The sequence below is a fragment of the Plectropomus leopardus genome, chromosome 10 (assembly GCF_008729295.1).
Source record: "Plectropomus leopardus isolate mb chromosome 10, YSFRI_Pleo_2.0, whole genome shotgun sequence".
Classification (NCBI taxonomy): Eukaryota; Metazoa; Chordata; class Actinopteri; order Perciformes; family Serranidae; genus Plectropomus; species Plectropomus leopardus.
In genome coordinates, this window is record NC_056472.1 from 10,617,491 (window position 1) to 10,644,027 (window position 26,537).

General features: G+C 39.2%; 1 protein-coding gene across 1 annotated transcript in view; it reads right to left on the reverse strand.

The window, feature by feature from the left end:
* Positions 1 to 26,537, reverse strand: part of stxbp5l (syntaxin binding protein 5L) — a 151,947-nt gene that overhangs the window by 15,518 nt on the left and 109,892 nt on the right. Inside the window, exons 15-23 of the mRNA XM_042494697.1 lie at positions 26,133 to 26,347; positions 25,652 to 25,827; positions 24,778 to 24,903; positions 20,957 to 21,108; positions 16,366 to 16,434; positions 15,047 to 15,112; positions 8,096 to 8,200; positions 3,764 to 3,817; positions 558 to 737 (exon numbers count right to left, since the gene is read on the reverse strand). Of these exons, the coding sequence (XP_042350631.1) occupies positions 558 to 737; positions 3,764 to 3,817; positions 8,096 to 8,200; positions 15,047 to 15,112; positions 16,366 to 16,434; positions 20,957 to 21,108; positions 24,778 to 24,903; positions 25,652 to 25,827; positions 26,133 to 26,347 (1,143 nt within the window). The remainder of the gene's footprint in view (positions 1 to 557; positions 738 to 3,763; positions 3,818 to 8,095; positions 8,201 to 15,046; positions 15,113 to 16,365; positions 16,435 to 20,956; positions 21,109 to 24,777; positions 24,904 to 25,651; positions 25,828 to 26,132; positions 26,348 to 26,537) is intronic.

Here is a 26,537-nt window from a genome sequence, read left to right on the forward strand (position 1 = left end):
GAGTCGGCTGAAAATGCTCCTTCTGGATAACATTTTAATGTTTAAGCTGACTCATTTTAAAACGTGAATCTTATAAAAGTGTTCATACACTTGTCCACTGGTTACTACTGTATGTGACTACTATAAATAGTGATCTATGTTGGCATGCTAACAGTTGCAACTTATGCAAGCTCCTATTTTCTTTTTGTTTTGGAGAGGCTACCAAAAGACAGCCAACGTCAAACTCTTCCAGTTGCAGACATTGATCTTATTACAATAAAATCCAAACCTAACAGACCTGCATTACTTAGCTACAGGTGTGATTGGACAATCACTGTTTGTGGAAGGGCTTTAGTGAACAGTCAATTATGAAATGTTAATACTGAACGTATCTGCAAACAGCTCACTGTCAGTATGTTTTTGTGCTGCTAACTTGCATTAGCATTCGCTTGTCTTGTGTTAACAATGTATCAGGCTTTAATCCACTTACCCAAGGGAGGGAGGATGGCATGCACTTGTTGGGAGGGAGGGTTTGTTATAGAGGTTTAGGGATGGGAGTTGGGAAGACAAGCACACACCTTCAGTGTGGGACACAGGCAAAGAGATCTCCATGCAAGCAGCGGACTGGGCCTTGCGGAAGGGCGGTCGGCCAGGGCCTCTGCGGGTAAGCCTTGGCCCCTCAGGACCCATCGGGACGCGAGGCTTCCCTGCCGAGCAGGGCTGGGAGGTGGGGCTAGTGCAATGTCCATTGACATGATCTGTAACAACGGCAAAGCATTAGCAAACAATATGAGGGAAATAAAACCTTTAAACATATTTTATTTATCTACCGCTGCAATATCCATCTTCATATGTCATTCAGTCTAATAAAAAAAAAATAAAAGGGAGAAATCTTCAAATGAGGGGGAGAGAATTTTACTTATTCATAATGCAGTTTTCAGGGAAAAGAGTGGGAGTATTTTCACCCCATTTGGAGATTTTACTGTTAGAAACATGCAGACGTCAACACTTCAACTCAGTAATTTAGCACATGACCTATGAAGATGGATATTTTTGCAGTGTAAGAGGAGCAAGCCGATGTTGAAAATCAGATTGTCAACAAGAAAGATGGTAGTGAGGGAAAAAGGGAAATTGAGAGTGAGTAACAAAGGGCTGGAGAGTGGTTTGAAGTAAGAATGAGCAGGGAGAAGGAAGAGATGCTGGGGCAAAAGAAAAGAGAGCAAAATGCAGAGGCAAATTGTGAATGCAGTTTCATCCAGTCTGTGCCAGGAAAAATATATAAAAATCAAAAGAACAACAGACTTGTTTCATCTCCACTTTGTTTCTTTTAGAACTGTTGTTGGTTTTCATCAGAAACAGTTTATATCTTCATAAAACCAGGAGCTTTGTGACATTACTTGGTATGGAAAAAAAACCTACAAGTTAAGATCAAAGAAATAGAAAACAAATATAAAAATATCTACTTTCTTATTCTAATGCAAATTAACACAATGGATGGAGTTGACAGGAACACTTGTTACTTTCTGTTACTGTAGTTTTTCGTGCCCTCCCCTCAGGATATGAGTATGTTGGAAGCTTTGTCCTAACTTAATGTAAACTGCTTGTGTGTGTGGGCAAGATAATTTGTTTGGAGACAAACCTTATTAGTGAAGAAAAGCAAAGCAGGATTGTGCAGATTGCAGTTCTTTGTAGCCTGCAGTTTAGTTGGCAAGACAAAAATGCTTCCAAGACAGCTATAATTAACAGCTCCATGATACCTACACCCGAATACACTTTCACTTGTCTTGAGAGGCAAGTAAATAAAACAGTGCCCTTTACTATAATGACATCCCTGTGGCTGTAACACCAAAGTTAAAACAGTTTGGGGTTGACAGGAGGGTCTGATTGAACCTTTCCTATGTAGAAGTCTCCAGACTAATGAAGCTTGAGGATAATTAGCATTGCGCTAATTAGTAAAAACGCTAGACAGTATTCCCTTATCACTGCCCTTTTAGTATATTGCACTGATCACGTGTTTGTCATATCAAATCTAAGCCTCATGTTAAGCCAGTTGATGCACAAATAATTCAGTTTTAAAGTGAAGATGAAAAACTCCAGGGTGCCACCCAGTCCGCGTGCAACACTCACCCAGTTTCACAGCAGGACGGACTGAGGCAATGAGGGGGTTGAAAACTGCAGGTGAAATTGTGAAGACACCACTGTGTATCTGTCTTGTGCCGCATTTCCACTGCACTGTACGGCATGACTCGACTCAACCTGACTTGCTCTTTTTGGTTGTCTGTAAGTAAAAGTTTTTTTTTCTGTTAGCTAAAGTTGTGGATAGTGACTGGCACTGGCACGAGGTTTAAAGGGTGAGGTAAACAACTGCAGACCACTGATTAGAGAGAACTGTCACGAGCACGACACCGGACATCCTTCACGTTTTAATAGCCAAGCTTCCATCATTAGCGACTGCAATTTTCCAGTGGAAATGAACCAGAGAAAAGCACCAAGAGTAAGTCGAGTTAAGCTGAACCATGTAGTGGAAATGAGTAAATGTTTTGTTACTAATTTCAAATGGAGAAGCAGCAAATTAGTCATTTGCCCCAAAATGTTCTGCAGGAAACTGGTACATAGCAGAAAGAATGGCACTGTACTGCAACACACTCCCCCAACGCACAGATTGGTGCACGTATCCATCAAGAAACACACGCACACACACACGCACATACGCACACACGCACACACACACACACACACACACACACACGTACGTACCCACCCAAACACAGTAATAATTTCAGTAAAAAGACTGTTCCAACAAATAATTTTGTTGTCATGACCGACAGCTGTTCTTTTGTAGCTACTAAGAAGGTAAAAGATTATTAGTCGTATTTTTCCCATTAACTGATAACATCGTATTGACACTTCAGTGTTTGAACCTCACAGCAAATTTAATGGGCTAAAAATGTTAGCTTTTGGATCATATTACATGTGTGATGAAGAGAGCAAGTCCAAGGTGGATTTTTTAAAGTTTCAAATTTGGCTTTGTGCTCTCACACCCACTACTGCTTTAACTAAACACAGCATTGACAAAATAAAAGCACTTTTTGAACCTGTCAGATGAAGAAAGGTTATTAAATAAGGCAAGTCACAGGAATAAGTAGGCACTGGCACATTTTGTGTTAAAGAAGCAGAAGTTTTTAAAGTGGACAGCATGTGTGAAGCAGCAGTCTGCAGAGGCAGAGCAAAGGGAAACCTGAGACTGTGATGTGTATGTAGAGTGGTAGAGATGCATGGGGGGGGAAGGCGCTCAGTATCTATAATGCAGATGATCCAGTCGAAATGTAGAGAAGACTGTTTAAGAGAGAAATGATCCAGCTACAATGAGAGAGGTAGCAAGTGATCCAATCACTGTAGAGCAAGACTGTTAATGGAGGAAAGGTTGCGTAAAATCAGAAGATGGTCCAATCATGATAAAGCGATAGAAAACCTCAAATTTAAATATGGGCATGAGTTATAAATCACCTTTATAAACACTTGCAAAATGTAGAAGAAACGAATACAGAAGAATTAAATCAAATAACAATACATTAAGGGGCAAAATGGACAAACACTTCAGTCCGACAGTCTTATGAGCTGGTTTAACAGGAGGAGAGAGTGACAAGGAAATTGAAAGAAGAAAGTTGGAGTGACAATAAAAACTAATAAAGCAACATAAAAGCCTAGAAAACATGATAAAAGCAGAAACTAAATGACTCAAAAAGAAAATCAAGTGAAAACTGCTGGCTTTCGCCTACCGTACCAAGATCAGTCTTAAGATCTGTTGGCAGACTTAACTTTCTGCCGGGCCCCTTTACTGAAACAAAAGAATAGGAAACAAAGCACCAGTTAATCCCTTCAAATGAAAAATAATAAATAAATCATAAAAGAAAATAAAGTAGGAGTAATCTGAGTCAAACAATGACAAACAAAAGTGCAAACATAAATAAAGAATTTAAAAAAAAGAATAAAACTCAAACCAAATGAAATGGGAATCACCCGAATGAACAAAGAACCATAACATGCAAATTGGTGCAGACATATTTCAAAATGCATGCTCCGTTGTTGTCCCAGGCCAGTGTTCCCAGCTAACCCTACAAAATCAATAATATCTATCCTGAGCCAACTTAATCACATTCTGGGCACAATATTTCTCACAACTAATGGTTATTGTCTTGTTGGGCTGCAACAAGGCAAGAAGAACTTATTTAATTTATTCTGGAGGCCAAACTTGAGTACCACTCTCTTCACATCTAAAATTTTATTAACCTTCGGAAGGTCGTTATTGAAATATGTCACTTTTTGCATAAAATGTTTTAAAATTTTGCTCTAATGTCCCAATACAATCAGATTCTCAAAGGCCTGGGATGCCTGACATGGAAGCACAAATAAACAGGATGACACCACAGGGTGTCAATACAAAAATCACAGTCAGACACTGAGGGCAAAAAAATAACTTGTTAAAACATTTTGCAAGCATTTTGCAGAGAACTGCAAAGGTCGAACTTGAGATGTTATGAGTCAGTTTCCCCTCAAAAAGAAGGCAATATTTCATTGTTTCTTTGTGTTGAATGATAAACTGGACATGTGGAAGACACGGGATGGTGTTCAAATGACGCTTGGTAAAACTTCATGACCACGAGGAAAACAGCATGATCATGAATCTGTGCTACCTGTAATTCTGACCACTTTTTTTAGATTTGGAAAATAATCAAGGGACTCAGTGAGGATTCGTTTGAAACAAAAATGTTAAATGAAGGTTTCTGCCATATAAAAGAAAAGAGAACAGCAGAGAACATGGGGCCGACTGGAGGAAATACTAAAAATAAATGGGCTGCTCAGTATCAAAGGCCATTTTGAGGATCGATATATTCCCTTTATGGCATAGGAAATTGAATTTCTATTTTTCCAGGAACAAGTAAAGCCTTTTTGATTAGTGCTGCTAATGAAATAATGAGCTCTGTGTGTGTGTGTGTTTTTTCATAATAAACTGCAGTGACAAGATGCTGCTGCAACCATATAAAATGTGCTGTGGCAGAGATACAGTGACAGAGAAAATGTTCTCATAATAAACCTGTTACACAGAGATGTTCCTCAGTGGCTGCGTTAACGCTTCATAAAATGTCTTTTAATCAAAATGGACAGGTGTAATTGATCTGAGGAGTCAGAGGGTTTTTTACTGTGAATACAAACAATAACTAAACAAACATCACCATGGTTTATGGCAGCCAGCTTTGGATGTATGTATGGACTTTGGTCGGTTGAGCGACACCAAGATTTAGCGCCCATTTTAATAAGACAATGCTCGAAAATATCACTGTGTTTTATGATTCATGTGCTTTATTTTCATGGGTGGAGCACCTTGTACCCCAAGCTAGTGTCTTGTGGTTGGTATCTTTTTTGTGACAATATTAAAACACTTGTATGACAACACTTTATGTTGGACTAGCTCCATTTGTGACCTTAGCTGTCCATATGCTATTCTTTACTATATATCATAGTATGTCCTATACAAAATATAGGGGAAAATTATTGCTTTTTTGTTTTGTTTTTTAACCATTAATACAGCAGTGTATTACACCTTGAAAAGTGTTTTTGTGGTCCCACATGTTTCTACTGTGTGTTTAAAATGATAAAACATTTGCACAAGGAAGTGCCTTTTAAATCTAAAATTCTCACAGACTATGCTCCCTCGCTCTGTGCTGGCAACCCTAAAATATACTGGATTAAATGTTGCTTTTCCCACAGGCAAACATTTTAGCATTACTGCCAGTGAGATGAATATCTCTGAAGATGAAATCCACCATTAGATTATGAGGTAAACAAGCCTAAGAATCTACATCTATGCCGGAAGCTCTGTGAGGCAGTGCTTTGTGCTACATGGTGACGTCAGCATAATGAAATGTTCATGACAGTGACAATACTAATATACTGCTGTTAAGCAGGCATCTTGTTTCATTGTCTTAGTTTAGCTTGTTAGCATGCTAACTTTTTTATCTAAGAGTGCCCTAGGGATGATTCCTACAACCTGGAAATGAGTAAGCATTTCACTACTCCTGGTTCCCTCATCTCAAAGTCAATGGCTTTTTTAAGGGGTTTTTAGATGACTGAAATAAGGTCTGTGGTTAACACAAGCTTAAGAGACTTTAATGTTTTGCTCTCCAAAATTTGCCAGTAAATACCCCAGTCGCAAACTCTCAAGCTTTTATATGTCTTAAAAAAGTTAGATGCTAACAAATGGCTAAATCAGACTAAAGAATGTTGTCATGCGAAGCCACGCCGAACATGCCTAAACAGCATCAACAGCTTCGTTATGAAGTCTTGTGACTGTAGTGTAGTTCGTTTATAGCCTAATTCAGGCTTCAAGAATCATAAAAGTAGTGTTCATTTGTGAAGATTATCTTGCCATTTAAACCACGTAAGTATCAAATGGTTGTTTTTCACAGAGCTTGTTTTCTGCAATAGTCTAAAATCCAATGGAAATATCCCACAGGCTTTTTGGCGAGGTTACCAGGGCGACACTAGATACCCTGTTGGCCTACTGAAAAATGACATCCCTGAGGCACTCTATAGCTCACTCAAAACCTAGAATATCAACCTTGAGGAAAAGTCAGGGGATCATCAAAGTTTAGTAGGCTTCTTCTTCTTGGGACTGAATGTTTGTACAAAATTTCAATGCAATTCATACAACAATTGCTGGACCAAAGTGGTATGCCATTGCTAAAAATAATGTTTTGATTTTCCCCAAACTGAGGTTTTATAAGAAGCTTCATGTGACTGAATCTTAGTAATGCACAGAGTGCTAAGGTCACAAATGGGGGTACTGTTGGACTTGATCAGGCCACAACACTGATAAACGCACAAAGCAAGCTGAACTCATATTTATCAGCACCGCAGCTGACCATGTAGTTTGCACCATGCAGTTAGTTAAAGACGAAACAGTGATGAATGTTAGCCGAGATGACAACAAGATGAGATTGTTGGTTTACTGATACACAGTCAGAAAGACATGATGAGAGAGATTCTGAGCACCACAGTCCACTAAAGAAGCATGTTGCCTTTTCGTGACAAAGATGTGTGGTTCCAGTGGAGGCACAATGATTGACGTCACACAGAAATGAAGCACCAGAGGCACTGACGAGTGAGGAGGAGAAGTACCCCGGCTGGAATACAACCCCTTCCTCTTCCCAAGCCCGCCTGCCTTGCAGTATTGCTGAATGATGATCCAAGTTCAAAGCCCAGATCTGGCACATACAACAAACAACTTGATGTCTAACCCCCTGCAGCTGGGGCAGACAGATAATGCAACACCAGCAGTCGCACAAAGGCATGGAACACATTGACAAGGCAGCGACAGACACTCTACGCCTAGAAACACAGTCCCTGTCAGCTCATTTACACTGCAAGCAACTTGTTTGATGGGTCATTCTAATGTGACCGATCGTGGTGCGAGAGGGTTTGATTGCATTTGTGTGGTGAACAGCACCTACAATGTTTTAATCATCAAAAATGAGATATGTTTTGTTATATTTTGAAATATTTACAGTGATTGTGTGATATGTGTATTGCTTATTTGTGTGATTTCCCCTGGTTTTCTCCAAATTTGATATGCCCAAGCCCCTATGCCCTACAGTCCTTGCCACTGCATCAATAGGAGTCATCAGTGCAGCATCAAGCACCTGCGCACCTCACTGTGTTGTTTTGTTTTATCATTTCATTAAGACATTAAGTCTTTCAAATTGAAGTTGTTGTGAAATGGGAAGCTCTGAATAGTTTTTGCCCCTGCTAAGGAGATCTGTTCTTCATGACACATGGGAAAACAAGAAAGCTTAAAAAATCTGCTTTGCTCTTGACATTCATGGACTCTAACAATGTTTTTGTGGCTCTGTAAGGTATAAATGTACCTCTGATCATGTTGCTCACAGTGTGGAAGCAGAGTTAGCATGCAAGTTGCAACATTGAACCAACCCCCCCGTCGAAGAAACAACCCAAATATCCCTTCCCCCTTCCTTGTTGCACTAATGCCATTCAGTAAAAAACCACAAGCAGATGTCCATGAGGAGGCTGAGATCCGTGAGCACTTTCCTTCTCTTACCATTGTCCAGCAAGTAAAAGACTGGACTGCAGTGGCTGGCTCTCAGACTGGCCACAGGCTCTGGCAGGACACGCGGGTCATTGTGAAGGGAGGTTGGGTAATGAACTGGAATAGGAGATCCAACAGAACAGACACAGACTTTTCAGGGCAACAGGGGAGAGACAAACACAATGGGTGAACTGGGGGAAAGAGAGACTTGCAGGTAACAGGGAGGAAAACAGTTGCGAGGTTATGAAAATAAAAGGGTTAGTAGGAAGGTTAAGGACACTATACCACCAGCAATGAGACTCAAAGTTTTCACAAGCTATTACTATCACAAACAACAACAGCACTACTACTACTACTACTACTACTACTACTACTACTACTACTGCTTTGACTACAACTGATTAGGCCTGTCATGATAAATACGTTATCAACTTAATGTATGATACATGGACATGACCTCAAATATTTGTTTACATAAGAATGTCACCAACAAATTATCCAACATGATGCCAAAATAGACAGCAGGTTTTCCAGACTATTATTACAGTTTGCTGCAGTGATTTTACCTTTTCTTTTCTCTCCATCCCACCTACGAGTCTCAAGAAAAACTAGATATACTGCCATGCAGCTGTATGCCTCCATGCACCAGCCAAGTCGCACACACTGTTTACATCAATGACTGTGAAAACATAGATGCTTCACACACATCTTCCCCCCAGCAGCAGAGATCTATACAATCAACACAGTTTCAAGGAGGGTTTTTCAATCAGTTTCAATTTTTTTTGATTTATGGTCAAAAACATGTTTTATGGGGTCACATTTGACCTACAGTTCATTCTTTAGTCCAAATGAATGTTTGTGTCACAGTTGAAGAAATTCCCTCAAGGTGTTCTTGAGAGGCTGTGCTCACAAGAATGAGACAAATGCAAGGTCACTGTGACCTTGTAACTTTGATCACCAAAATCTAATCAGCTCATCCACAAACGTTTTTGCTTATGTTGAAGGAATTCCCTCAAGGTGTTCTTGAGATACTGCACTCACAAGAATGAGACAGAAAAGGCAGCAGGGACCTTGACCTTTGATCACAGCAAATCTAATCAACTCATCCTTGAGTCCAAGTGAATGTTTGTGTCAAATTTGAAGAAATTCCTTTGAGGTGTTCTTAAGATATTGAGCCACAAGAATGTGCCGGACAGACGTACAACCGAATAGCCTCGGCTATCGCTGGTGTGGAGGCATAATAAAATAACACTTCTAAGACAACACAGGGTTGCTTACTGGTGGCCTGAAGCAGCCTTTTTGAGTGGAAGAGGCACAGTCCTGTTAGTTGTTAGCTTGCCAACCCATGGCAACAAGCCAAAAGTCTGCCATTTGTAGCTTTACTCTCCAACAACTTCATTCTCCACTCTGTTATTACACCAGCAAACCGCCTGGCTCCCAGGCCATCCATCTTGGGAGCTGGCTGCAGCACAGCGGCCAACTATGGAGGTAACTGTGGCTTTCCCGGAGCTTTGCAAAGCTTGTCTTTTAAGAGGCATCCTAGGAATGGACCTGTGGCTCTAACAGAAACAATAAATGGCAGAGCAAATGACGATTTTAAGTGTAATGGTTAAATTAAAATTTGGTATGGCATAAGGTAGCTGTTCAATTTTCTCACTTTTTTTATTTTTACATCAGCAAACTGAAAAAAGTTAGTGTGTAACAAAAACTGTACAACAATATATTATTGCATCATTGTGTCTTAAGATATTAGAGAAAAAGCATTAGAGTTGGGAAACGTGATGACCAAACTTGTCTAGAGACACTGATTTATCATAACAAATATTTTTTAACTGTACGTACCAGTTTTCAAAGTCTTGTTACCACTGTAAAATTATGTGCTTAATGATGCATGTTTAATAAACAAATGTGTCCATATGATGGGGGCATTAAACATTATACCTATACTGTTATATGTATACTGACATAATACATAGTTTTCACTATTTTTTATTATAGATGGTAGTGCAGCAGCAGAGTTTAGAACAGAAACTGTAGGCAGACTTACTTTAAGCTTTATCAAGCCACCTTGAGTTGCATTAAGCTGGGCAGGTGGCACCAGTTCGACACACTGTAAAGTTTCAGCCATCATTTCCTCCTTTTCCCAGCTGAGATGCCCACTGCTAAAAATATCCTGCCGGGTCAGCCACCGATCACTGGCATCTCAGCTTGTTATTCTTTCTGGACCTGGTCAAATAAGCTTTGCTATAGCCACACGTAACATAATGCTCCTCAGGGAAATGTAACACATAACCCAAAACCAAAACAACAGACTTAAGGACATAAAAAAAGAGGACGATGGGAAGGATGTGGAGGAAGACAGCTTTCAGGCAGGAGAAGGGCCAATTACTGGGCCTAATGACAAAAGTAAGATAGAAAAGGGGTCAGGTAAAAGAGAGGGAACAATATGTGAAGGGGAGAAAAGAGGGGCGGCTGCAGTTATTGACACACGGGGTGAATGTGGACAATAACTGGCTTCCTTAATAAGCTGTCTACAGTATGTATATGGCCTCGAACAGACACAGCACACCTGGTGTGCCAGGGACAGCCAGACAGCCTCTAATGGCCATAGAGAAAGGTGGAAGTTGATATCCAGCAGGAGGAAACAAACCATGAACTCTTCGCCTATGAAGCAGAGTACAGCTGTGCTTCCTCATTTGTCTCCGGCCATAACTAGTTTTAATACAGTCCAAATCACTCCTGCATTAATATTGAAGAAAAATATTCAAGCTAGGCCGCACTGCTAATAACCACTGTTAACATTTCCATCTTGATTGCAGATTGTAATTCTCAAGCTGCACTCAGCTCAATAGACTAGCTTTGCAAAATTAATCTGCCTTTTCTTCCTCTCTGCGGGTAAATGAACCAGACACTTGATCACAATGTGTCGTGCTGTGTCTGTCCGTACGCTTTTTGTCCATCTCTCCATAATTTTCCCTTTCTTCTGTCTCTGTAATTAGCAAATGACAGGCTTGTAATGAAACAGAATGACCATGACCTAGTCCACATCACAATGCTGAAAGACTCTGCCAAGGCTGCAGAGAACATCTTGTCCTGGTTTTGTTATTCTGTTTGTATGCTCTCCTTAAGATGCTCAAAATGCAAGACTGGAGAGTACAAAAAACAGGAGCAGACAAAAAGGACAGCTTTTAGAGAGATAAGCTCAACCAGGTGACAACCAATGTTTGTATCCCGTAAAATACAAGGTACAATACATATGTACTGATAAAGCAAACAATGTAAGTGCAGTTGTTAAATAAAAAAATTAAATGATAAACACTAATCAGCATAATATGAAGCATTTAGTCGAGTTAGGACCAGTTTATTTGTACAGCCCGTAATCACTGTTGATTAAAAACTGACTGAACAAAACATGGGCATTCTTTTCAAAAAAAAAAAAAAAAAAACACACAAGGAGGAAGTGGAAGTGTACAACCTCTCTGCATTGCATTTCAGTTAGCCCTTTTATTTTGCTTTATGGTGAAATCAAAGCCTTCCGCTTAGTTAAAATGTAACAACACTGCTCACTTGTTTGTAGCACAGCCCTCCATCACGAAGCAGCTGAATGTTTTGAAAGCCAAAAATCTCACGGCCTGACAGAGTGATTTCTGAGTCACTGAATCATTGTTGATGCACTCTATTCATCCTCCTGCAGATATAGCGCATTGGTCTTTCTATGGTACCGGGCAAAAAAAATGCTTACTTGTGCTATACTGACAAATAGGCAGCATTTGGAATATAATGATTTCATTTGTCAGTTTGCACAAATTTTGCCATCAAAAGTTCACCTGACAGATGGAAAAGCAAGACTCAACTAAAAAAAAACAAAAAAAAACAGCCTGCTGTTGACTGATTTTCTGCAGCACAACCAAGATATGTGCATATATAGGTCCATTTATCCACCTGTTTTCAACTATCTAAGTATTTTGGTAGCAGCAAGACAGGCAAAACAACCCAATTGTCTACAGTGAGAATATAAGACATTCAAAGCCTTTGACCCATGAGGCCCATGTGGGCATAGTCCGACAAGGCAACATGGAGCCAAGTGACCTCACCGCCTATAAGGAGAGGGTTAAAGTTCTGGTGCATTGCCAGATGGGAAGTGGGAAACAGCAGGGCCCTTGGTGGCCTGAAAGCTGTCAAATTATTTTTTCACAAGCATGTGAAGTGCCTCAGTGCTGGCAAAAATCCCCAAAGCTTTTATTCTCTGTAAAACACATCGGACTAATTGAATATATGCACACAATGGCACCATGCTCATGCCCCAGCATTCACATATCCCTCAGGGTAAATGTTTGAATTTATCAGCGGCTAATGATACCTTCTTACACAAAGATCAGCTGTGGCCCACCCGTGTTTGTGAGAAAAACATGGTTTCACTGTACCTCTGCTTAGTTCAAAGACATAATATTTTGAGTTCCCAAACATCCTCCCCTCAGGATCAGATTTTCCTAGAATGTAATTACAAAGAGTTCTTAAGTTTCAAAGTATTCTCTTTCTGTTGGAAGGTTTAGCAGACAGCTATTTCTGGATGTTGAAAACTATACTTTTACATCCCTCCTCTTTTCCTTGAGAGGACTGAAAAAAAAACAACCTTAATATATTTTTTTCTATAATCAAGTAATAGCTGCTTTGTTAGGTATGGAAGTCACTTTGCACTACTGTGATAAAAGAAATCCTGTAAGTCATTGTAATGAGAACGTTTTTCAAAATAATTAGTTGCTATCTCAAAATAACAAGGTAATATCTCAAAATAATGAGAAGCTTTGCTAAAATAATGAGTTAGGATCTCAAAATAATGACTTTGTATTTGACAATAATGAGTAAGTATCTAAAAATTAAAAACTTTCTTTAAATAATGACATCTCAAAATAGTTAGTATTTCATAATAATAGAAAATCTCAAAATAAGGAGACAATTTCTCAAAGCCAGTCAATAACATTGAAAAGAATTCTCAAAATAATGACTTAGCATCTCAACATAATAAGCAACTTTCTCAAAATAATGAGTATCTCGAAATATTGAGAAACTTTTGCAAAATAATGAGTTAGTATCTCAAACATTTAGAAACCTTCTAAAAACAACTTAGTTTCTAGAAATAATAAGACACCTTCTTAAAATAATGAGTTAGTATCTCAAAATATTAAGAAACTTTCTAAAAAAAAAAAAAATGAATTAGTATCTCAAAAAAAAACATTTCTAAAAATAAAGAGTTATCAAATCAAAATAATAAGATAAATTCTTAAAACGAGAACTCAGAACAATGACTTGGCATATTATTATAACTATTTACTTAGTAACTTTAAACAATAAGAAAGTTTTTTTTGAGATACCAACCTATTATTTTGAATAAGTTTTTCGTTATAATGACTAACAAGATTCATTTTTTAGTCACAGTGGCAGAATTGAGCTTCCACACGTGAACATTTCTAATAAATTTAGTTAGTTTGAAGTGAATTGTTTGGAAACTGAAGCCTTATAAAACAAGCTGAGCCTCAAGAACACAGCATGCCTGCTTGGCAGTGTCTTAAGCACAGATTTGCACACTTTCTTCGGTTGACCTTTAAGTTCTGAATTTGCTGAGATGAAGTGTTTTCCCATAACAGATACAGAAGCGCCTGCTGGGAAATGTTCTCATCTCTCTCTCTCTTTCTCTCTCTCCATTATGCATATCTGTTTCTTTCTTAGCAATCACAAACACATTCTCTTTTCATCTGCCCGTCCCCAACCACACAAACCTCAACATACTATAGACAATCTCATGGTTTAAAACCTCATATATTGCATCCGACCTTTAGTCAGCACACAGGGACTTCTTACATTATCCTCTGATCTGTGATTATGAGCCACCGTTCTCTCGCCGTGCAGCTGATCTCTAGCACTCAACTTCAAACCATCACATCCACCATCCCGCTGCATCTGTCATCCTGAGGCCTAAAGCAGGCGACAAGTTAATGAATATAACATTAACTACAATTTGCATTTACATTATATGCTTCATCACACCAATCCCCTCTACAGAGGCATGTCTATTTCATTATACTTCCTGTAGCATTTAATGCAAGTCAAGTGCTGCTACACACTAACATGCCAGCAAATATTTAACTGAAAGCAGTGCAAACAAGGTTTTTCTAATATATTATGGATGATACAAATAAATAATTTAACCAGTTATGAGAGCTGTTCTGATCTGTTTTGAGATAGATATTTTAGACTTGCTTTTGCAAAAATTGTGCACATTGCCACATGTTAAAAATTACAGGTAATCACTTTCGCCAGATATTGCATCAGCATTGGTCGGCCCTACTTTCTCTAACCATCCATATGCTTTGCTTTCTTTATCTTTTACTCTCTGTCACAGTCTGCTGGCTGCTTTCATGCTATCCCAGGTCCATCACAGCAGTGGCAGGACTTATCACACAGTCCAAGACAAGAAGAAGAGTTGGACAATGAAAAAAGTCAAAAATGCATTGAGGGGTAGGGTAAATGAAAAATGTTTTCTTTTCTCTGGCTTACCTTTGTGAAATCATTACATGACATTGGAATAAAGGAAAACCAGCTGGAGACTGTGACAAAATGCATTAGAGAAGCCATAGTATGGCAGTCAAACTGTCTGATAACTACATCACATTTTCTCACCAACAACTTTCCAGTGAAGGCATTCTCTCCCACCTTTTCAAACTCTGAATGAAACACTAAAACCTCAAACATGAGTTGCTATTTTAAACAGCTGCCATTCTCATCAGGTGAGGATGCTCTGGTGATGGGTGAGGTGTCCACAGGCTGCATTCAGTAGGTATAGCTCACATTGAAAGACAAAGGCATCCCAGCAAAGCTTCACAGTGCCAATCATAAAATATGTTTCCATACAGGGAATGTGGAGCTGGGAGTGTGTGCATGTGTTTCTGTGTGTCAGCGGTTTACCTGAGGTGGGTGACTTGCTTCTCTCCATGTCAATGGACTGCTGGTTGTCAGAGAGTTCAGTAAGGCCTGAAAAATGAGAAAACAAACAGTCAGATAATTTTAACCCTTTCAGTCGTATGCATTTAAAAGAAGCCATCTCTGTTGATGTCAGCCGCGCAGAGCCCCAAGAAAGGACTTATTCAGTCTTCTACAATATTTGATTTATCATCTCTGATAAGCTGCATAATCAAAACCCAGTGTTTAAGTATCATTTGTGAAGGTGTGATATTTTTGGGATATAGGGTCTTTACTCATATTTGCCATTTGCTTTCCCCGTGTGAATGTTTTACAGAATTTATTTTGTCTTCCTGGAGCAGAGTGGCTGAAATCTGATGTGACCTGCACTACAATCTATTCAATACATATATATAAACCTTAATTTAGACTTTCTGACCAGATTGCATGAAAACATTAATAGCAATACAGTAATAAAGTATCTACAGTATGTAGTGCAAATCTCATGGTGGCTTAGTGGCTTATACAGTCAAATTACAGAACACAACAGACACAGATTTGATCAGGATCTGATCAAATCTGATCACATGCACCAAGCACAGACCAGAATGAGAAGTAATACTTCCCTTTTTAAAACCACCATAAATGTTAAAATTTCTAATTCGTGTTCATTTTATTCTGACTTCAAATGTGGGGTGTTTAAGCCGCGTTCATTAGTGCTTCATTAACAGCCTCACTGAGTCGTCACAGTTCAAAAAATTTTGATTAATTTAATTATTTCTCTTCAGTCAAAGTTTCCAGCAAAACTTCTTAATGCAAATTTCCTTCAATCATTTACACTGGCTTTACAAATGATTGAAGGGACTCTGATTAAACCTTTATTGTCATACAAAATTAAGAATTCCTTTGTAAGCATAGACCAAAAGCACACATTTTAGTTTTGCTAGGCCCAATGGATGACAAGGCTTTATTCACCCCACTAAGTATGCTTCAGTTGAAATATACATCACATGGATCATAGAATATTTATAACTGCCCTTACTTAACAGACTCAAAGGAGTGGCTCTCTGCAAAGGACATACTGTCAGACATGACTGGAATAGGGAAGCTCTGTTTTATATGGCTAAATAAACATATAAAACAACCACTTTTATTCCAAACATCTCTTTGGTTTGTCCCTTTGCTTTCAGTCCACATCATACTGTCCAAGTCCCTACGGCCACAATCTCCATCCACCACAACACTGCAACAACGACCCCCCACCCCCCCCCCCCACCCCCACACAAACACAGAGTCCCCCAGCCTTTAGGGAAGGCCCGACTTACTCTGATAGGATGTACGGATCCTTTTCTTTGAATCTGAATAAAAGTTAGACAGGCCACGCATGCAAAACTCTGTCAGGCAGGCCCACATGCCCACACCAGCAGCCACAGAGTCACCAAAAGGTAGGAGGAGGAGGAGGAGGAGGAGGAGGAGGAGGAGGAGGAGTGGAAAGAATAGTAGGAAGGAATAAGGAGTTGTGTAGGTAGAGATTCAGGGGAGGGAGAGATGAGAGAGGACAGGAAGGTGGGAGAGAGAAAGCGGATGTAGAGAGGCGTATGAGTAAGGTGGGACGGAAGAAAAGGAGAGACAAAAGAATGCGACAGTGAAGTATGAGAGGAAGGATAGAGTTGAGAAATTTTATGACAGAGGAAAGGGAGGGGAGGAAAAAGCAGGGAAGGGGGGGAGAGAAGAACACACAGGCTTAGAGTGGAAAAGAAAGTGAGAGCAAGCAGCAACCGAGTTAGTGTCAGGGGAGGACAGACAAGATATACCCGCTACTGCAGCAAACCCCAGAAACACTGATGTGATGGGTCATTTGCACAAGAAGTAAACGACTAGGCTAGCAGGCAACGCATCATCATTTACAAAGCAGCACAAAATATATCACTTGTTACATCCAATAATTGCTTTAGATAGCATTTTGTTTAGATATCTTTAGCTGGGACGTCCAGATCGGACAGGAAAGATTGGTATCGGGCCAACTAATGCATTTTTTAACTGATTGGTTATTTTGAGCATGCGCCCGTCCGATCCTTCTTTTACATCCGCCATCACACAGGTGTCGTAAACGGAGAGCATGATTTGATATTCAGGTTTTATCCTAGTGCTGCTACTCCAATAAGTAGAAACTGTTTTTTCATGTTCAACTTACTGCAACACCACTTTTTGTTCATTTTTTGTGAAGTAGTTTTACTATAAAGCTGTGATGAGAGGAACTGTGACCGATTTTTATTTGTTGTGACTGGGATTGTTAAAGTTCAGCTATAACACGACTCTGAAGTGGAACTGTGATTATATTACTCATTTATAGTATTCTGTATTTTTATTACAATACTACACTAAGTGGATTTGAGAGCAATGTCTGAAGACACATTTGAATTTGTTTACTTTGTTATTTTGTTGAAAAAACAAATAGAGCAGTAAGTGGAATTGTGACAAGAGCCACATAAAAATATTTTTTAGTTTGTTTACTTATAAATAAATAAATTAAATAAAAAACCCTTAAGGGACTGTTTAGATGCAGACATTTGTATTTTTATATTGCATTGCACAGCTATTAAACTGTCAAGCATATTCTCTGGGTTTATTTTAATAAGTTTAAAGTACTTGAAGTGTGCATTATGTAGCTGTATTATCCAGGTAAACACAAGTATCAGATTAGACCTCAATATTGGCAGATGCCCAAAATCAAATGACAGATCGGGGGCAAAAAAACTTGATCAGGACATCCCTACAATTTGCCATCTGTCCAAACGTGGTATCAATAATGCGTTATAACTAGGGCCAGCAACTTAAAGTAGGAGACCACTCAGTCAACTGAGATTGCATCAAGTCAAGCAGACAGTTTGGGGTTTTTTTTTTACTAGTCAGTGTGTGTGCAGTGTTCTTCTGGGGATGTTTTGGTCCCTAGATTTGGCTGCAGAGTGATTGGTATAGGCACCTGAAAACACTATGCAGTGGACCAGAGGAGAAATGGCTTTGCACCGTGACGCTGTGTTCACACTACAAACAACACAGCAACAGGCTACGGTTAATTTTCAATGGAAGCCAGAGACATGGCGCTACAAACTGATACCTAACAACTGGCACTGCTGACAGGCAAGATGCAATTAAAAGTTGTACTAAACTTTTTTTCAGTGCCCCAATGACGCGATGAAGTGTCAACCAATCATATGGTTTCTTTTTAGCTGTGCACTGTGTTATTTAACTCAGTTAGCTGATTATGCTAACTGTCTTTGGCTGGTGCAAAAATGGGGCTCAGAAACTGATCATAAGCATAAGATGTTTTTATGCCTACATACGAACTTTAGATGATGTCAGTCGAGGTGTTTTTTGGCAAGTAACAAACACACATTGTGACGACTTAACTATTGAGCACACTATAACAGCAACTCGGCAATAATGTAGCTGGGCATCTTGTTGCTGTGTTTTGTTGTAGTGTGAACCCAGCTTAAGGGCTCTAAGATAAGGTTATCCTTTATATAGAAGTGTTGAATTTACAGCTTACGGCAACATAATACGATACAGTCTCTGGATTTTGTTTGATACCTAGTGATGGCAACACAATGGTGTTGTGCAGTTAGCTTGTTTATCATATGACTTGAATGTCACAGACACATTTAACATCCCTCTGAATCTCATTCAAACTTTAATCCTTTAATATTTGTAATGAAACCAAATCTGATTCGACTGGCATAATTCTCTAATTATAACTAGCCAAACATACCTAAAAGAATCAATAATTAAACATCGTTTTATGAAATGAATCCACTAAATCTGAATGACATTTATATAGTACACACATACACATATGTGTGGCGACAACAGCTAAAAATGTTGTGAAAAGGACAGAAAACTATGCTCTGAAATGTTGGAAAACTACAGAAAGAGACAAGGCCAGCAGCTTAAAGATAGTTTAGTAAGTGCCATGTATTTCACTTGGCCTTTCGACAGTGTTTTTGTCTTGAGTATTATATCAACTCCAGCATAGTGACTGCATAAGAGTATAACATCACCACCTGGGGTACAGAAAAAGGGCACCGTTGCCTGTTTTTATTCCCCCTCCATCTCCAAATTGATCTTAAAGATCCATCACAGAAAGACTTTTACAAAACAGGAAGTTGGGAACAATAAGTGCTGTGGTAGTCAATAATAGCACTTATGCAACACCAAATGAAGAAAGTGGGTTCCAAAGCCCAAAGTCATCCCTCCATCTACAGTAATATTCCCCTTCACAAAAATCTGAATACCTGTAAGCGCATTCTTAGCTACACTTGTGGGAATTATATAATCAGAGAGAGCTCAGTACTTTAAATTGCTTAAAGGACCTTAGACATCTAAAATATTAAACCGCTGGAGCTGCCATGCCCTCAAATCCAGAGGTTACTGTAAGGTCAAACAACAAAAGTGCAGCTTGTGTCTTAAACATTCGTTCCTGTACAGTGGGGCTGCATATATTCACATTAAGTATAAATAAGAGTCTTCAGGGACCATCACGAGCAAAGATCAGTAGCAGAGAAAAGGGAGGCAGGGGTCAGGAAGTACAACGACACCTCTGTGGCTTTTGACTACAGATCTATGCTCAAGCACGACTGAAAACAGAAAGGACAGAGAAACATGACAACATGCATAATAATGCCAACGTGGAATGACACGCAGCCTGTTAACATGCACTTCATATCATAGTGCAGATCTGTGACAGGCATACTGAGATGGACGGGTGTTTTTTTTGTCTTTGTATGTAATTGTGTGAGAGGAAAAAGAGCAAAGAGAGGCAAGAAATAAGGTTGGACTGATACAGGTTTTTGAGTGTACATGCAGATACCCGTATTTTTTAAATGTACTTGTTGATGGACTATATTTTGTGTAAATGGCCATTTTGCCACAGTTAATGTCAACTTACTCTAAATACTTACACATATTACACATTTTATTTCTATCAGGGCAAAAAAGTTTCTGATGCAGATTTTAGACCACTGTCCATTAACACTGACATAAGTATTACACAGTATTGCACATTATACTTTGAGTCATAAAGCAGTCCAGAGAAACACTGATTTGCAAGTGTTTGTCAGCGTTACTGTTTTTTTTTTTTTCTATCACTGGCTCTGTTTGTTTTGGAAAGAGAAAGACCTCTGCAGATAATTTGGCTCTTGATGAAAACCTCATAAACAACAAACACTGAATGAATTTTGACCAGGAAAAGTTTCAGCTGGTTGCAATCTGCAAATGTCCCCTCTCAGAGTTATATTAATACACACTCTGTATCATTTATTTGGATTTTTATGACTGAATCCACATTAAACCTTTAATGCTATGGCTTGTGGGAATGAAAGTGAACCACTTTACATGCTGTTGGCCAGTTTAAAGTGTAAACATAATGGACATTAATATTTATTTATTAAGATGTTACAATATTTTTTTTTTTTTTTACAAAATGTTCCTACAGTAAATGTAGTAAGAATTATAATAATAAAAGACTTCATACTAAGGTGGAATCTGGTCAAAATGTCCCTCATCTGTAGGAGAAACTCTTAACCTGATCAAATGGTATTGATCAGGTAAAGGGCTTGAGAGCTATGGTACAGGAAATATATAGAAACCATCCACATCACTAATTTAAGATTACTCATGAAAGATAGATCAGATTTGCCTGATTGATCAGTCTAACCTTGATAGAGAAACAGAAACAGAAGAAGGGGACAGTAGAACCAGCAGAAATGGAGGCAGAAAGGATAGGAGCATAGAAAAAAGACGATAGTCTGGCTATGACAACGACATTATTGACACATTATTGTGTAGCTGCACAGTGAGTGTTAGTTGTATGCGTACATGTTTGTGTTGCAAGGTGCCAGAGGTGCATGTGTGTGCTACCTGAGGTGGACTGTCTGTTCCTGCGGGGGGAGCGGGTAAGGCGCTGGTAGGGGTCGGCGGCTCCATACAGATCCAGTGTCGACATACACAACAGGATGGTTTTCTGCAAGTAGTCCACCACCGCCAGGCCATTACAGTTGCCAAACGCCAAACTAGACACACACAAACACAGCAAGGAGGCACGTGCACATGCACAGACACACACAGACATTTGCATTTACATGGAGGAGAAAGAGTGTTATTGAGCTGAGACATTAATTGTGTTGGCAGGTTTGTTTCACCAGGTTATTTTTCTCATTGACATTAGAGGTGCTGCATGTAGCACTATCACACACTGTCAAATTAACTGTGACATTTTGGTGTAATTAGTGTCAACAAAATTCTGTCTTTGAAGAAAAGAGATCTATTATCTCACACTGCTATTGCTGCTGTTTTTGAATATTAATACCAGATTTCCCACATGCTACACTGCCACCTGCTACCCTTTGTCGCTCCAGAGCCTCTGGCTTCACCAATCAAGAGAAACTTGTTGGCAGTCATTTTTTTCTGTTTGTTTTTATACAAAAGACGTTCCAGCTGATCAGGCACTGACCAGAATTGGACGATAGTCACAACAAATGGCTCTATCAGTGGTCTTTCAATCCAGCAATAATTTAAAAAAAGCTAAATTAAGTGAGGCAAATATATAAATGCCACTCAAATTTGCTGCTGCCCAGTCAATCATTGCGCTCCTGTATTCACCATGCAGATGTCGGGTTCAGTTAAAATTACTGTCACATGGTCGTGACAACACCAACCACAGTGATGTCTGTAATTTGGACGTGTTTGAAAGGGCAGTCATGTAGTCTATGTAATTTCAATACCACAAACACGATTACGCTTTTAAAAAACATCAATTAGAATACACAAGAAAACCAACAAGTGTAAAGGCAGCAGTGCCCAAACCGTACTCTTATTCAGCCTTTCAGTGCAAGCAACAGTTAAACACAGCTTGAACCTTACAAAAAAAACCAGCAAAAACAACATTACGGGGCAGTGCAGCATTCATTGATGAAAGCTAAAGGCTTGACAGCTCAAGAAAAATGGTGGTAAGAAAAGAGTCTTATTGCAGCCTGTCATCTGTGTTATTGTTACGATCTCCCACTTTTTGCTCTCAATTTCAGCATGTCCAAAAAGAATTCAGTCAGTTGACAACAAACGGCATTACTGCTCTTACTGTTGTCATTAATTTGACATACAGGTAGCCAAGAGAGGGCTAATCCCAGTGAGAAGCTGCAACATTAGTTTCTTGGATCTTAAACTGTTAGTGGGGTCTCTTAATGCACATTTATAAATGAAAATAAAACGTTTAAGTAAGACTTAGGATAGACAACAGTGAGCCTATCCTTTGTTAAACACATGCGTGCCATGAAGGTGACCAGAGGAGACAGCCTTGTGCCTTTGTGGTGCCTTCGGTAATGTGTAAGGACACTAATGTGGCATTGATTTATTGCTGTTAACATTCCTCTTGCAGAGCCTTTGTGTAATGTGTTTTAATGTTGCTGTTCACTAATGTGTTGTAGTGTAATGCTTTTTATGTTAGGTGCACTGTTCACCGTGTTTGTGTGTGTGCGTGCGTGTGTGTGTGTGTGTGTGTGTGTGTGTGTGTGTTTTAATAAGCAGGTTTGAGTGGAAAAAAGCTAAAATGAATGAAACAAAAAAGAAAAAATCAATTTCCGGAATTCTATTCAAGCTGTGAAAAGCTTTAGAGAGGAGAGGCAGATGATGGCCTCGCCTTGACCCATATAGATCTTTTTTTAAAAGAGCTGTGATTTTATTGGATTCCGCCAACAGAACTTTTCACAGCAAAGCCATACAAGTGGTTTTAAAGCACTCTGGACTCAGGAAGTAAATCAACTTCTCTTCAACACAGACGCACATCATCTCTTAAATTTTTAAAACAGAACTATATAGAAAAGTCAACCATTACTTAAGTTGACATCCAGTCATTTTCAAAGTATTAAAATTACCTTTATCAAAGAAAAAGATGAATAAAAGACACAGAAAGGAAACAGAGGAAGACAGTCAGAAATGATGACGTCAGCTCACTAGTGGCTTGGTACAGACTCAGGAGTCCAGTATACTATATTGAAATTATATTTGGCAAGCTCTGACTGCAGGCCTGCACACACTATGGCGAAAGCTCGATGCGGGCAAATTTTTGGGGTCGTCTGTCTCTGTCTGTGTGAACAGACTTTACTTGAGTATTTAGTTTTTGTTTTAACTTGTTAGTTCGACTCTACTTCATTTGAAAGACAAATATTCTACTTTTGACTCCACCACATTTCTACAAAAGCTCACATTACTCAGTAAAACTGCTTTGAAGTCAGACGATGATTTTTTTTTTCTTTTCTGAAATACAAAAGTCCATAAACTGTGACAATGCAGTTCTGCGTGTGGTTTGTTTGTCTTAGGGATGTTCCTGTACATCTACTTTGCACACATGCTACTCATATTGTGCAGTTCAACGGTAGAGACAGGCAGAGTGGAGAGCTCATCAGCAGTGGGTCCAAGTCCATGTTTGAAGTTTTTGAGATGACAGCGTACTGTGTTCTGTTAATGTATATGTGTTGAGTTTTTTATTTAGGCACTTTGAATACTCTTTTTTAAAAATGCAAGCACTCCAGTGATTCAACTCAAGTAATAATTTGACTGAGCAACTATTACTTGTATTGGAGTGATATTTGACCAGGAGTATCTATACTTTGACTCGTGTTATAGATTTGTGTACTTTTACCACCACTGACTGTGCTATATGTTAAGCAAAGGATACAGCATCACATAGCCCAGACCCCACATCCCAATATCCAAATGCTTTTAAGTCCTCTCTATTATTCATTAATAAATAAACACAAACATTACCAGTTGGTGTTATCTTCAGGTATGTACTGCTTTCTCTACATGTACAATAACACTCACATGACAAACTGGCCTATTTAATGTTCCATCTCAATGAATCTTGTTGCCATTGCTGCTGGTATTTAGTGGCCGCCACCTTGATCTTCACTCACTTTATTCAGTGTAACATCTATGGCTGCTGGTAACTTCTAAGTAGAAATATGCACACAGTTGCTGAGCCAAAGGTGAGCAGATTATGAAATAAACGAATAAACAGTTTGCACACTGCAGGGCCCCGATGTCACTGATTTATTACACCTAGCTGCTGGTAACTGCTACTCACTGGTGGTCTGAAACCGGGCAGAATTAGAACTGTGTAAAATATATTTCTATACTCCAGAAAACTCAACATGTATAAATGGAGAGACAGGCCAATGGAGACACGGATATGCACAGACAGATGGACAGAACTATGCGTACACACACGCATGCTGTGTGCGATTTAGAGTCAGTGTGATAGATGATTTCTGGAGGCTGACATTTCCGACTGTTCTGTTTTCTGCCATTTGGGTTCACCAACATGCAGATTCACTGTTGAAACTTTAATTAAAAAAACTATCAGGTGCTTTCCTATAATGAACAATTAACAATTTCAAAATTAAAAATCCTTGGTCTCTCAGGTCAAGTCTTGGAGTTTACACTATCACCATGCACCATGTTAATAAGCAAAGATTTCAGAAACGTTGTCTTAAAGTACTTTGTGCTAACTCCTCCTGATTGGTGCCTTGACTGCAGACTTACTAAGATTTGGAACTGATTAGCACAATGGAAAATCAATGAAAAAAAAAGGCTTTTCCCATTTTCCTAATCTAGACAGTCAATATTCACACAGATGGATACTTCGACCAGCAGACATAGAGACTGTCATGCATCTGGAGACTTACAGGCCGTAGGCAGAGTTAATGTCCAGGCTGGTGATCTGTTGCGGAGGTTCTCCATCTACCCACAGCAGCTGGATGACCAGCTCTGCCTGGTAGCCAGGAGGGACCCGAACCATTCGCTCCTTCACCCTGAAATAGACATAAAGAAGAGTTTAAAGTACTGTGTCATGTAGCCTGCATAGAGTACTTGGTGAGAAAGAGACACATAAATATGTTTGCTTCAGTCATGAAAATTGACCATAAGTGTCAAAAGGTAAACAGCAAGAATGTACAGGAATGCAGTGGTAACGATGTTTTCATTGTTTATATTTACCTGAAAATAAAAATCATCGTTTTTTTTTTCATTACCTTACCTTAGAATGAGGTGTTTATATGTACAGACTGAGTGGGTAGCTTGGCACATGAGAGAAATTTCAGTTCTACAACCTCACTGCTAGACTCCATTCAATCCTAATGACTGCACCTTTGAGGGCTAATCACAGCACTCACTTTAAATTTAGTCAACACACTGACACTGTCGTACAAACAATAAGGCATCGTCAATTAGATATTTTAAAAAAATGTTGACCCAGTGTTTAAGTCACAGGCAACAACAAAAAAATAAAGAAACAATAATCAACAGAGACGCATTCATGTTCAGTGTTCACTTTACTGTAAGCTGGAACTTATGACTATTGAATTAGTTCTTGACAAAGTGCGCTTCATTGTTTTCCTGTTCAATTGTTAGTGCTCTAGATACAAATATTCAGTTTGGTAACAAACAATGCAGACAGAGCGTCTTCATCAGTAGCTACTTGTTTTGCAAATATGCCAATAATTGTTTGTAAACATATTTGTAATTTGTCACTGACAAACAATGTGTGTGAGGAGCTCTTACTTAAGGCAGGGGCTGCAGTCTTTGTTCCCCTCAGGTGTCCCACTGCCTGGGCTGGCTGGGTGTTGGTGGTGGTGCTGAGGTGAGTGGGAGCCCGACTCTGAGAAGCAAGGATTGTTTTCATTCTCAGAGGGAGAGATGACGTCCTCTGTCTCACACTGTAAGCGCACCTCTAGTGACTGCGGATGAGACAGAAACAAACATTTGGTTTAATAAAACTACTATTATTTACTACCATAACAGTCAGTCCTGTAACAGCGTGACTACCACAGTGAACTACATCGATTGAATTAGTGTTAAACAGACGCAGCTTACTGACAATGTTGGATGAGCAAAATTTATATTAGATCTTCCTCTACACAGAACCTTGGAAGATTGGTTTAAAACATATTTCTGAAAGATGGTCACTTAATTTATCAGTGAAAGAGTTTGTAAGATTTACATTGAACCTTACTTTATCTCCTTTGATTCTCATCTCACTCACCACTATCTGAGTGTTGGCGTCGTATTTGCTGAAGCGATACAGAATGATGTGGGCTGAGATGCCGACCACACAGAAGATGCGACTCTGCGGGCACCAGCTGACCATTTGAACAGCAAAGGGGTCTTCCTCTACCAACTCGGCCGCCCTGCCCTCGCCTGGCTTAGGCTTCTCGAATGCTTTGGAGGTCTTCAGCTTATACAACATCTGTAGTGTGACTGGTTAAAAAAATGCTTGGTGAAAATATTGGAAATGCAAAATGTACTGTAAATGGCAACATACATTTAGTAAAGTGGAAAAGTGGAAGCACCCATACCATGAAGGAATATGCTGCTCAGTGCATGGATATGGTATGACTGCAGTATGTTTGGATGACAGTTGGCCTTTGTGGTACCAGTGTATAGGATT